This window comes from Epinephelus moara, chromosome 7 (genome assembly GCF_006386435.1).
Source record: "Epinephelus moara isolate mb chromosome 7, YSFRI_EMoa_1.0, whole genome shotgun sequence".
NCBI classification, from domain to species: domain Eukaryota; kingdom Metazoa; phylum Chordata; class Actinopteri; order Perciformes; family Serranidae; genus Epinephelus; species Epinephelus moara.
The window spans coordinates 9673224-9687576 of record NC_065512.1 but is presented as its reverse complement, the minus strand read 5'-3'; the positions used below and the strand labels follow the sequence as shown (position 1 = coordinate 9687576).

The window sequence follows — 14353 nt, the reverse complement described above, 5'->3', positions numbered from 1 at the left end:
GTCTCAGTACAGTGCAATGACAAAAAAGTAGAATCTAATCTTTTCTAATAACAGATAGCATCAAATGATGCTGAGTTGAAGCACTTGGTGCCTTTACACTCAGCAGCTGTGCCTTTGGCTCAAGTAAAACAAGGGAACTTATTAGAAAACTTCCCAAATATAGGACACGTAGTTTGGGAGTAACGTCACCTGTGTGCGACCACTATAGTCGTCCTGTTGGTGCAGACCTTGGCTAGTGAAGCCTGGATATTTCTCTCAGTCTGGGTGTCCAGTGAAGATGTGGCCTGGTGGAACAAACATCAAACACAGTATATTAGTGTAAGTACTGTATGATATAATAGATAGTATAATCAGATGAAACACTTTTAGTTGCACACTGTGTAGAGACAGTTTAGCTGTTAAGTGATAAAACATGTTCAATACAAATCATACCCCTGCATGTGGCCCTGAGTATCACTAAGACAACAATATTGCTAAACAGAAAAGGAAGAAAAACAAATCAACATCTAACAGTGGTTGGATTTAATAATACAACAAACAACAACGGAACAACAACCAGCTCTGCATAAAAAAAACATAAAAAAAACAAGTTGAACAGTTCAATAAAATATATTAAACAGTTCTCAGATGTGTCCTGCTGCTGGTGAGCTAATGCCACAACTTAAGTATCAGTGCAAATGTAAGCATGTAACTGAGTGTAAATAGAAAGTATTAAAAGTACTGAACCAAATCCATCCTGCCAAGCTCACCTGAAATGCATCCAAACCTAAATAAATCACAATAACGGAGTTATGATAAAGTTCCTTCGACGTTCCAAAATTTTAGTTCTCATCTGTATGACCATATGCATTTTTTCATAATTTTTTTCGCTTGACAGGACAGCACATTTTCACTCCGACCTCGCCACATATTGACGTTTGTTCATGGATTTGTCATAGAATTTCCACGTTCACGTACGATGTGAAAGGTACCCTGGGTGTGTTGGTTGTTGATGTTCTGGGACGCCGTGTTCTGCCTGTTACATGCGTTGTCTTCTTTCAAAATGCACTTCTGTTTTCACAGGAAATTTAACGTTTACATACAGTCTCTTTCAAAATAAAAGCACTACGTCAGTACAACACCACAAACTAACATTCATGGTAGGGTTTAGGCAACAAAAACATGTGGTTAGGTTTGACTTTAGAATCTTTCGTGATGCAAACAGTGCTCTCTCGGGTGAAAGTCGGTGTTTGTTGGACCCATCCACCACCGCTCCTGCCTGCCCCACTTAGACTTTTGGCGCCTTAATTTTCGTCCTTGTCCCACCGCATTTCCCCCGATGCCATCTGGCACCATTAAATTATAGCGTCAACCAGCTGCGTATCATGCCAATGTTAAAGGACGCCTTTTCTAGTTGGTTTCCGATGCCGCAAGTACCCAAGCGTTGGATTTCGACAACTTTGGAGTAAGACCAGGCTTGCTGGGAAGTCAGTCGTCTTGGATTTTGTGCCTTTATTTTCATTTTATTAAGATGTTTGAGGACTTTTGAGCCCACAAAAACTCAAGAAACTTTGCATCCATGTTCAAACCAGTTATGTTGATGTGCAGACACAATTGGGCTTGGGTGTGGCTCGTCGGCTCTATAGCAACACCACAATTACTTTTAGCCGTTTAACGCATTTTGTTGCCTTTGATATTCTTGAAAACTCATGAAAATTGGCGCTCACATTGAACCATGTGAACTTTGCAAGAACATGCAGCAATTGGGTTGAGGCATTTTTAGTGGACGCCATGGCGCCTCCTAATGCATGAAAGGCCTCAATTAGGACAAAGTTACTCTGATATTTACAAAATGTGGTACACACATTCCTTACATCATTTCTCTCCATACAGAAAACATCTAAATCATGCATGTAATATCTGACAGTCACAGAAATACACAGCAGCAACAACCAACATACCGCCAGCAACCCCCGGCGTGCGGAAAGGGTGCTGAAGCCTGTTCATCTCTTTTTGCAGCTTCAATTTTCTATTATAATTTTTTTACTCTTTAAATTCTCTTATTTCTGTGGTTCTTTTTCACATGTCATTTTCCATTACATATCTGTGTCCTTTTATGTTTTGTAAATCAGTAACATCTGTAAATTTCTTATTGCCTTTTTGTATTTTTTAATATGTCCATATTGTCAACATGTGTTTGAACTAATTGGTGAATAAAAGGGAAAAAAACTAACTGATAAAATGTGTGAATTTAATGAGCGTATTTGTGTGTCATGACAGCTTTGTGTGTCCTGCCCAAGGACACTTCAACAAGTGGACGGGAAAAGCCGGGGGTCTAACCACCAACCCTGAGATTTGTGGACAGATGGGGTGTTAAATCAGGACCCAAAGTAAAGTCTCAACACTGCCAATAGAATATCCTCGTCAAGTGTTGCCATCTTTTGTTTCTGCAAAAAATTAAAAGTTCTCAAGCAAGAGATTTCTGTGTTGGCCTGCGATGATACTGCCTCGATCCCGCCAATAGTGAACATACATTTTAACCTTTCGTGCTTGTGTTTATGTTCCCCCTATCCTCACCTCATCCAGCAGAATGATCCGAGGTTCTTTCAGGATGGTTCGTGCAATCGCCACTCTCTGTTTCTCCCCACCGCTGAGCTTCAGGCCTCGCTCCCCCACCTCTGTGTCATATCCTGATTGGACACCATCAACACCATCATCTTCATTATTAGCATCATTATTCCCTTTCCAGCGTCTTGTTACAGGTCTGCTTCAGCCAACATGAAAGTCAAACAACAACAACATCTACACACACTCACACACCCCAGCCTGACCCTGAGGTAGCTCCAGTATCCTGGCGTGTATGTCAGCGGCCATGGCAGCTCTCTCCACCTCCTGGTCACTGGCTGTGACTCGGCTGTAGCGGATGTTGTTGCCAATGGTGTCGTTGAAGAGAACGGTGTCCTGGGGAACCACGCCGATGTGCAGCCTCAGAGAAGACTGACGCACCTTGGACAGAGAAAGGGACAAACTGTCAGCTTCATAACCAGGTGAATACAGATATTTTGCTAACCAGCATTCAATCATTGGACCATGTTGTACCTGTGGAATGGAAAACACCACTCGAGTGTTGTATTCAAAGTGTACGGGATCTTCAGGACTGCGCCTCATGATACAAACGTATTATATGTATGTATTGAACTGGGTGAAATTCCTCTCCATTTAGTCTTTCTGTCCCACACACACAAACACAGCATACATCTCCATAAATGTTGCATGGCTAAATTCATCCTATACTATATAATGCATGCTGCCCCAGGTCACAGACAGCACATGTCCTGAACCAGTTTCTGTCCCTGTCTCTCCGTCTCTCCCCCAGGACTTCACATAACTGACTTTACCTACTTACCTTCTTTTTGCTTCTCTACATACATCTGCTGTGACTGACAACTTATACTGAATGTCCTCAGCTGCAACATGACTTTGAGGGTTAAAATCAAGATTTATATCAAATATTTTCACACAGACTGTGCTGAGCTGTGTAGCAACATCGCTCCAAATAAGCCTCTGATTTTTTGTTTTTGACTGTGTACACAACGAGGCCTTGATAGTAGGGATGTTGCATACATTATAGACCCTTTTACTGGCAGTAAATAGTATGATCTTTTTGGTGGGCGGGGCTTAGCTGGAGGCAAAACAGTTTTCCACAGAGATTAGCTAGCAAGTTCTTTTGGCTTGTTTTAGACAATGGAGGAAGATGACGCAAGTGATGCATTCAGAAATACTCAGTCCAAGTGCCGGAGTGCACTCTGGCTCAAACTGGACCGTTAAATTCGTAACGCTGTCAGAATGTAACGTTCAGTTATCCAGAGCACCGCACTCTCAGAGTACCGAGCAGAGTGAATATGTGACGACACCTGAACGGTTTCCTCCAGTTTGTTTTGCTATCAAAGCTAACGTTAGCTAATGCGCTAAAAAGTTAGCGTTACAGAGAAATCCAATATTCCTCTTAATATCTCCCCAGTTTCTGATGAGGTGGACATGCTAGCCTGTAGGACACACCCATAGATCCTCACAGGCACTAATATGCATGCGCGGCTGGACTGGCTTACTACAACAAACCACAGAGGAGCTTGGATTGCGACACACAGAGGTAGTGTGTAGTTTTGTACTCTTAATAAGGTCATTTCTTGCACTGAAATTCATGATTTCCCGGCAGCAGATCACAATCACAGAAATCCTCATATGACCAAAAGAAAACAGTAATTCACAATAATTTTCCAATATGTTATAATTATTTTCAGACAGATTTTAAAAATGATTTCCCCTATTGTATTAACTGTCCCATTGTGAGGATTAAACACGGTTCCTCAGGCTGTGAGGAGCACATGGCCCCGACTAGAAGGACTCAGTCCATCTTGGGCTGATCGGTGTCACGCTGGTATCAGCGAGATAGTCGTAATGTTCTTCCCCCATTTAAGACGAAGCTTCTTAGCGTTTTATGAACCTGGCTCTTGATCTCTCCAGGAAACAATTTCCGGTTTTCAGTGACTCTCTGGTCGGTGCGCAGCATTTCCTGTGGAAAGCTTTTCTCTGCAGCCACAACAATACAAATTCCATTTCCTGCACAAGCTCGGTTTGGCTGGTAATCACTCACTTTCCCTTAATTTGATCTTTGCAGTTTACTTTTGGTATTTATTCCACCCGAGAACAACACAGCATCTGTTTCTGATAGAGGCGGGCCGACAGAGCTCTGACACCAAACGTCAGAAGAATAGAAACAGACAGATGGAGAGGGGAAAAAGAAAAATAGTCTTTTAATGTTTTTCATTGAGACATTGATGGTGGAACAAAAGAGAAAATATTAGTGTAAGACATCTGTCCTCACACACAAGAAATAATGACTAACATAGCAGTAAATCTTTAAAAGGATGCATTATTAAGATCTTTCTTAACCAACCCTGTTTTCCAAAGAAGACTAACTGGATGACTCAACCACTTCTAAAACACTTGGTTAAGGTCAATGAAAAAATCCACAGGTCCTGTCTTCAAATCATTGTTGACTTTTTCAATAGGCACACTAACCACAACCACGGTCTTTTCATAACCTTAACCATGTGCTTTGAGTTGCCTTAACAAACCATTAAGTGGAAAATGAGCTTTTTGAGGATGCTTTCAAGATTTATAAATGCTGCTGAAAACATTTAACTGTGCCAATCTCAGAGTACTGTGTCTGCTTTTAGATAAGTGTTGAAGGACAACACATCAGAGTTTTTATTTTGAACATTTTGTTGTTAAATTAGATGATGAAGATGAAGGATGGCACCTAATCACCCAGAAAACGTCAACCTGATACTTTTATACATTTTTGTACAAAATATACAATATACAGTAAGCATTGTCACCTCAAAGCAACAGGGTTCCTGGTTCAAGTTTACATGTTCTCCTGTGTCAGCGTGGGTTTCCTCTGGGTACTCCAGCTTCCTCCCACAGTCCAAAGACATGCAGGTTAACTGGTGACTCTAAATTGTCTGTAGGTGTGAATGTGAGTGTGAATGGTTGTCTGTCTCTATGTGTCAGCCCTGTGATAGTCTGGTGACCTGTCCAGGGTGAACCCTGCCTCTCGCCCAATGTCAGCTGGGGCAGGCTCCAGCTGTTTAAATGTGTCATTTGGGGTAGAGTTTATTTTTTTGTACTTTTAATATTGTATACAGAATCTGAATCTCACTCTGATCTCACTCTCTGTTGTTGTTTACAAACTAAAGAAATGAGAGACAATTTTTGTTTAGTTTTTTACTCAATACTTGAAGGCAAACTGTAAAACTATATCACTTACTTTGCTGAAATTCTGTTTTCTTAAATTAATTTTATATATATATATACATATATATATATATATATATATATATATATTATACTAATTTGTCATATCGTCAAGAATATCGTCATTACTACAGTATATATAGTAGGAACCTTTCTTTGTCTGGTTAGGTATACCACCCGGAAGGGAAAACAGTTTTTGACTACTGAAGCAGCTTGTTGCTGCAGGAGTTACACGTGTGGATGTTTCGAGTTTAATGGCCACTAACAAGTTTGTGATGGAAAATAAATGGAGAGAGTGTTCATCTGGCAAGTTTGACTCAGACTTTAATTCACCAGACACAGTAACAATCAGTGCATCAATTAAGTCATCCCAGGTGCAGTATCTCAGTGGCTTAAAGTGTTGGCTTAGCCATTACAATGATATTATTTTAGGGCCATGCCGCCCACCCCTATGTCCCACACTGTTGGAACTTGTCGACCTTTGCAGCTGGCAGAGCTCATCATTGAGTGAATTCATTTTGATTGACAGTTCAGCTCTATGTACGAGAGAAAACACTGAAATGAGGAAAGCAAACAAACAGCTAAAATCAAGAGTGCGTGAGATCGAAACAGACTTGTTATATGAGGTAAGATTATTTTTTTTAGCCACTGAGCTCTTCAACAGGAATGGTTCAAAATCGTCATTGCTTGCTGGTGCACAGTAAATATGCTTTGTTTTTTCAACATCGGGTTGTGTTGTTAATATACAAACTGGCAAACTAGAGTCTAGACTCTGTCCTGTCTGTATTCTGGTTTCCCTTTTTAAAGGATAAATACAGCAAACTGTCGCCTTCTGGTGTAGAGAGCTACTTACTCTCACACAGGTGCAGACCGCACATGCGACTCAAATAATAGTTCTATGTGGGGCCCATGTGGGTAGTAAATGGGCTGAAAGATTTGCCATATATGGGATTGTTCATGGGTTACATATTGGCACCATGCAAATTGCCCACATATGTGGGTTTGCCCAAGTGAGCCCCAGATGAGATGCCCATTTTGGGCCTACACCAACATGGTACCCAGGTGGCCCTAGCAAAACCATGTGGGGCCCACATGGGTAAAGCCATCGATGTGGGCAATTGGCATGGGGGCAATATGGAGCCCATGGACAATCCCATGCAGGGCCCATTTTCCAACCCATTTACTACCCACATGGGCCCCACATACAAATGCTTGTCACGTCAGTCCACCTTGGTCACAGATTGTGTTTCCTTTGGATAGCCAGGCCAGGCTAGCTGTTTCCCCTTGCTTCCAGTCTTTGTGTTAAGCTAAGCTAAGCTAATCGTTTGCTGAGGCCCCGTATTTACCACACAGACATGGGTATTGATCTTCTCATTGAACTCTCAGAGAGTAAGTTAGGACACATATTTGGAAAAATGTCAAACTATTCCTTTGATAATTGGCTCTTGAGTAACGCCCTGTCCTGCTTTAACCCTGTGTGATTCATCTTATAGTTAATGATGAAAGTTTCTCCGTAGGCTTTAATGAACAACAAACAGGAAGGTGTGTCATAAAATAACTAGAAAAGCTTTGTATTTATGAGCAGTGTTTGCCAACGTGGCTGAATAGAAACTGCTTTTTACATCCCTTAAAATCTAAAAAGGAGGACACCCGATGGACACCTTCAAAACACACAGATGACTCACACCAGCACTCACCAGCTATCAGCCTTCAGTGTTAGGGCTGGACTCATCAGAGCTTCACCACATGTGGCTGCCATATGCAGCGACAAGCAGAGTGGCAGTGGACCGATGGGCCAAAAACAAACCCAAGAGGTCCAAGAAGCTGAGGGTCTGCTGTTAAGTGTGGCGCAGTAAAGAAGTGGACAAAATTCCAGCATGGCAGGAAGGCTCAAAAACATTTACATTTTAAGGTAATTATAGTATGAAATGTTGGCTTCTGCTGAATGCATGTTTGGACGGAATGAGAACTTTAGTGTTTTTACAGTGTGATGCATAAGAATCACTTCACAGGAAGAAGGAATGATTGCAGTGACTGAAAAGATCTTACAAACAGCTGTGTGCTACAAGCAGAACGAATTCCAGATTCAGCTGGAACATTTGGATAACATTATTGATAAGAGTCCTATATTAAACTAACCCATCACAGACTCTCCTGTCATCTCATTAGAAGTATTTATGTGAACATTTCAGTCTGTTGTAGATAAGAAAAAAAAGCAGAGCAAAGTTGAAGGAGCTGTGTGCGACATTCAAAGCATATCTGTTATTCAGGGGCAGGATACACTGCACACGGTTCTAAATCATAGACTGTATAAAAATAAAGAACATAGCCTCTAGTGTCACCCATTAGTTTGTGAACTCCTGTTTTGAGGCTTCAAGTTTGGCATTTTGTTTGCCACCATCTTGATTATTTGGAGCCTGAAGTGATCTTATTTGGACTAGAGGGTGGAGACAACCTTAATGCCAGATGCTAGTGGGGATAGTGCATTTATAGCTATGTTGAAGAAGAATAACAAGAAACTTTATTTCCATTTGCAGTATAATATTTGGCAGTATGGCTCTATTCTGAGGTCTCTCTGCCTTTCCTCGAGCCTACGCAGAAAGCCTAACAGGGAAAGAGCACACCTCTCTGCCCTTCCATGCGCCTAAGCGGAAAGCCTAAGGCGGAGATAGCACACCTCTCTGCCCTTCCACACACATACAAGGAAAGCCAAAGACGAAAAGAGCACACCTCTCTGCCCTTCCACACAGAAATGAGGAAAGACTGAGGCAGAGAGAGCAAACCTCCCTGCCCTTCCATGCACCTAAATCAAATCAAATCAAATTACGTTTATTTATAAAGCACATTTAAAAACAACCAGAGCTGACCAAAGTGCTGTACAGAACATGTGAGTCAACATCAAATATCAATTAATCAAAGAACTCAGCATAATGTAGTGCAACAAGGACCAGTTAAGGACAATCAAATGCCAGGGAATATATATGAGTTTTTAGTTTTACAGTGGAAGCACATTTGATAGAAAAAGGTAAAGCGTTCCACAGCTTGGAAGCGGCCACCGCAAAGGCCCGATCTCCCCTGCCCCTTGACTTTGAATGAGGGACAGCCAGGAGCAGCTGGTCTGAGGATCTGAGAGGTCTGGGGTTGGTGAGGGGGCACAGGAGCTCAGAGATGTACCGGGGTACCAGGCCATGTAAGGATTTAAAGACAAACAGTAGGATTTTGAATTCTGTTCTGAACTTGACCAGAAGCCAGTGCAGAGATGCCAGGACGGGTGTAATGCTTTCTCTCTTTTTTGTGCCGGTTATTAGTCTGGCAGCAGCGTTCTGCACCAGCTGCAGACGGGAAAGAGAAGACCGGTTGATGCCGAAATAAAGTGAGTTGCAATAATCGAGGCGAGAAGAAATTAGGGCGTTAGTGACGGTTTTCAGATCGGTAAGTGAGAGGAATGGTTTGACTTTGGTGATATTTCTGAGATGGAAAAAGCAACCTTTGACCATGGTGTTGATTTGTTTTTTCAAATTTGAGTGATGAATCAAATATGACACCAAGATTTCTGGCATGGGAATGAAGGTTGGGCGCCAGGGACCCTAGATGGTGAACAATGTCCCCGGTGGTGTTTGAGGGACCGAATAGGACCACTTCGGTTTTACTGTTTAAGTGGGGACAGTTTGTCGACATCCAGAGTTTCACCTCCTGGAGACAAGGAGGGACTGAACTGAGCTGTTGTTGTTGTCACCAGATTCAAGTGGGATATATAACTGGGTGTCATCAGCGTAGCAGTGGTATGAAATGTTGTGCTTTTGAAAGATTGGGCCTAAAGGAATCATGTATAAAGCAAAGAGTATTGGACCTAGAATGGAGCCTTGGGGCACTCCACATGTAATGGGAGCAGAGGAGGAAAACCAGTTCCCACCTACATGAAAAGCCTAAGGCAGGAGAGCAGCAGCAATGACCCACCAGGAACAGAACAGAGCAGCATCAATGACAAACAGAAATGACATTGATAAGTCAGACACAACATGAAAAGGAGGAGCTGGGGTGCAGGTTGCAAAGCAGCTTACAGAGGAAGCAGCAACAGTTGACAGGCCACAGCAGTTCATCAGTTCATCAATCAGCTGCTCCATCAGTTGATTGGGCTGCTTGAGATCAGCTGATGTAGCTGGGATGTGAGCTGAGCTTGACAGGATATATGTTTATTTTCTTGGCTAGACAAGAACATCAATGCCCCTTAAATGTCTGTATGCTAAATATGAAACTCGTGCAAGCAAGCAGTTAGCTTAGATTAGCACAAAGACTGTAAACAGGGGAAAAGTCCAGTATTTAAAACATGTCTACAGGCAGTGCTAAATTTTACTAATGAACATGTTGCATCTCGTTTCTTTCATATGACCACAAACAGAGGTGGGATTTGTGTGCGACAGATTTCTTGGCCAGAACCCACCTGCTCGCTCTAGCTTTATCTTTACAATAGCATACATAGATGAGAGTGGTATTGATCATCTCATCCCGAAATCTCAACTAACTAATCCCTTACAGATTTTAACTTGCATTGGGTCAACACATCTGACCACGCTGACTCATTTTCACCAGGTGAGCATAATGAACACTTGTTTGAATGACTCGATAACACGGATGTTGTTTTACTGGGCAAAACATGCTGATGAGTCCTCTGATAAAGTGACACAGTAAAGAAGTATTTATGGAGTACAACATGAAAAGCAGGGCAGATTTTAATGTGAAAAACAGGAAACATGTAAAACTGATGACCAGTGAAAAAAACAACTGCTGGCATCAAACCTAAAGCACAATACTCTCCGCGTCCTTCTAACTCTCGATCTGAACGAAGTTATGACTTTATAATCACCTTTTGAGCCAAATTCTTTTTCACCGATTAATCACAAACATCTCTCAGCTCTTTTCAGCTGTGATTTAAGGGTCTTACCACCTAGTTTCACAGTTTATTTTAATGATGTCAGTTTCATCTGCATTGTAAATAACAAATACCTCACACCTCATGTAGCTGTTAAAAGTTATTGCCATATATTTTAAGGATTTATTTGTGATTAGCAACTAGGTTTATGTAAGAGTGCCCTGAGTAGTTTTTATTTCCCTCGTCAGCAGGTGCGTTGGCTTCCTCTCAATAACACCATCATTTGGGCCTTTTTTCTTTGCAAGAATTTGCCATTGACCATTAGACATGACCAGTATGTTGAAACTAAACAAAAAGTAATTTTATACGTCTTGAAATTTAACATATACTATACATGAGTAATATCATACCTATAATTCTATATACGTTGTCCAAATTTACAGATCTTACTTGAACTGCCCCTGAAAGTCTAATATTCAAATCATATTTTGGAGACCCCTCAGTCAAGTTAGGCTGCTTTCAGAGCTAGAGTTGTCTTGCTTTGGTCTGAATCAGGGACTAATGTTGTTCCAAAGTTGTATAATTGTCTAGAGTTGGTTCGTGTTCTCATGGCAGCATTTACAAGAGGACCAGATCAAATGCCTTGTGTGAGAAAGCTGCTCTTGATTGGTCAGAATTTCCATGTGGGAAAAATCCAGGAAGTAAAGCAAACGTTGAAGAAGAGTACACTTGCAAGATAAATGTGACACTTTCTAATGTCACAATGGAGGGACAACTACGCAGGTTGATTTTAGCGCTGCTCATCGTGGACTATATTGCTGTCATTGTTCATTTTAGTCAAACCATACAGTTTGAAAACGAGGCGCGGCTCCAACTAGAAAACAATACAGTACAGGAGGTGCACATTAATAATCCTCCAGGACTGTAACATGCTCATGTTTAACCCAAACAATGTGTCATGTGACTGCAGTTGGTTCAGATCCAAGTTGGAACAGAGTTCGTTTGTAACCGGACTGAGACCACCTCTTCAAGAAGGTCTCAGTCCGGTTGTTTTGGTGTGCATTGCAGTGTGATTGCTGTGTTCACACCTGCCCAAATAAACCGCAATTAGGGGGCAAACAACTTTGAGTTCAATTGAACGGAACCAAATAGGGCAGGTGTGAAAGCATCCTGAGATTCTTCAAACTGAGCAGTCTCCTGTTTGTTTCTTGTCAGACAGTATGCAGCTACATCTGGGGACATATTGGTCCCCAGATGTAGCTGCAGAGTGCCAGCTCCTTGCTTTCACACTGCTCTCCAGTACAGGAAGCTGCAGACCCAGAGCCAGAATGAGTCTGAGTGAGATGGAGACAGCTGCCCGCAGGAAGAGAGGCTTTGCCCAGTCGGGTTCCCAGATAACGTTATCTTCTGCCTACTGCTTAGAACAGTCGAGAAAAAAAAATACCCCATAGATTTACTGTGCAAGCTGCTTATTATGACCCATACTAATGCTTGTTGTAAGTTGGCACCCTCTAGTGGCTATGGTAATTATTATAGGTGCAGAGGGGGAAGTGTGGTGACATGGCATGAAAAGCCTGTGTAGGTGAATAAAGTCCATGGAGGAAGGAGGGGTGGTGGATGGGTCAAACAAGTCAGCGTAGCCTAGTATGCTAGCATGTGTAGCCAGGCTAGTTATGGATGTGATGTGTCATATGTGATGTGACATAAATCATGTTATGTTAGTGACAAAAGTACTTATTTAATGCCAAACCATGATGTTTTTCCTAAACTAACCATGTAGTTTTGGAGCGGAATTGCGACTGTTTCATGACGTTAAGGACATGTTATAAACTGCAACCGTTTGAACGGTAATATATGCCATTTTAGGGGTGGTCATATTGGCTGTTTTGGTTGGTGGAAATCAACCTATTCAGTTATTTAGACATGAGAGAGTGGCTCATAGCAATTTAATAGGATACAGTCAGTAGCCATGTTTCCATCAGCCTGTTTAGATGTGCATCTAGAAGTATCGCATTGGAAAATTATGATGGAAACGCCAAAATTCGAATTAAAATCCCCTGATTCGCACAAACTAAAATACGCTTGCTTGAGCCGGGTTTTGGTTGACTCGAAAAAATGTTGATTCGCAAAACGGGGGATGGAAACAGTTATGTTCGAATTAAGTCTGACGTAGCGCACCTCTCTCCATGGTGATATCCACACTCCGGGTCGGGAAGGCGGTAATGCATTTACAAGCTGGTTGCCAACCACCAGAAAACGTAGAAGAAGAAGAATGCGAGACTTGTTTTGTTTCCGGTTCTGCAGAAAACTCGCGCGAGTTCGTAGTTTTCACCAAAGTCCGTACATTTAATGGAAACACACAGGATTCATATTTCTTTTAATGCACATTTCCCAATGATTCAAATCACTTTTGGATGGAAACATAGCTAGTGAGTTTTGTTTGTATTTTTCTCAAAAAATATTGCACATTTCTGATGCGTCGTTAGCAAAGTTAGCATTTATTAGCTCAGGAGGCTAACTTGGCTTGTTTACTATAGAACATGAAGGTCGTTGTCACCCTGAGTGTCCAGCTGAACCCTGTTCAAACTGTCAAATTCTATATGGAAACAAAGGAACAAACAGTCTCATATTTGTTTTGAACAGCCAAATCTGATTTAACTGTCATAAAACAACTATAAGAGAGAGACTTATAGAAAAATAAAAAGCCCCTGGTGCAGCCTACACACAACAACAGAAGTGGAGGAAGCTGAGGTGTTTTAGTACCTCCTGCTCTTCCTCCCCCTCTTAACGAGCCTAAAAACCCAGATTGATAAACAGTCTGAATCTGATCAAAGAGACGACCACGTGTGTGCGTGTGTGTGCTGATTAAAATGTTCCTCCTGCTGTGTGATTATTAAAGAGCATCCTAATAATCATCACCAGCCTCTTCCTCTGAACTAGCACGTCTGTGGTAATAAAGCAGGTGTGCATGTGTGCTCTTGCTGCTTTTGGCTTTTATCAAGACTTTTGGCAAATCATAAACAGAGTTATTTCAGCTACAACTGCAATAAATGGGCTATCTTTACACACACGCACACACACACATCTGGCGTCTGGACTCGTTGCTGCATTATTCAAAAACCTTTTACTATGATTTATTCACAGTGTGACTGGAGCTTACACACTCAGCCCAGCTACGTGTGTGTGTGTGTGTGTGTGTGTGTGAGTAGAGAGGGAAAGTGGAAGTCAAGGTGCGTGAGGCAGATGCAAGAAATGAAGAGTGAGAGACAGAAAAAAAGAGGAACTAGAAGGGCACTCAGAGAGCGCAGACCTCCACCGAGGCCAATAGTCCAGTCTTCTATGATATGCAGATCTGCAAGTGCAATCACTATATACTGTGTGTCTGGATAAAAAATCACAATGATATGGTTGATTTTTCCTTAATATCTCTGGTGGAGTTTGTTGCAGAAAATAACATTTAGATGTGAGTCAGAATTTAAACAGTTGCAGGAACACGCACTGTTACAACTGATCCTTTGCTAAGTCCCGCCCCTTTGTGATGGTCCGACAAGCTGTCAGAGTAAGCATGGAGCCCACACTGTAACTAACTGCACTCCCTGAAGAAATATTATCATGTCACAGTGATTCCAGAGAGAAGCAGACAGAGGGGTCTACAGTCTGTGTTTGAAGGATATATCCAGGATG

The 14353-nt window shown here is 41.8% G+C and overlaps 1 protein-coding gene across 3 annotated transcripts in view; it reads right to left on the bottom strand.

Annotated features, from left to right (window-relative positions):
* Positions 1–14353, bottom strand: part of abcb6b (ATP-binding cassette, sub-family B (MDR/TAP), member 6b) — a 48350-nt gene that overhangs the window by 14908 nt on the left and 19089 nt on the right. The window contains exons 15-17 of one of the 3 annotated variants that reach the window (XM_050048632.1): positions 2811–2985; positions 2557–2669; positions 190–284 (exon numbers count right to left, since the gene is read on the bottom strand). In XM_050048632.1, the coding sequence (XP_049904589.1) occupies positions 190–284; positions 2557–2669; positions 2811–2985 (383 nt within the window). Of the gene's footprint in view, positions 1–189; positions 285–2556; positions 2670–2795; positions 2986–14353 lie in introns of those variants that run through there. The other 2 variants (XR_007570226.1, XM_050048633.1) reach the window with 2 other exon arrangements.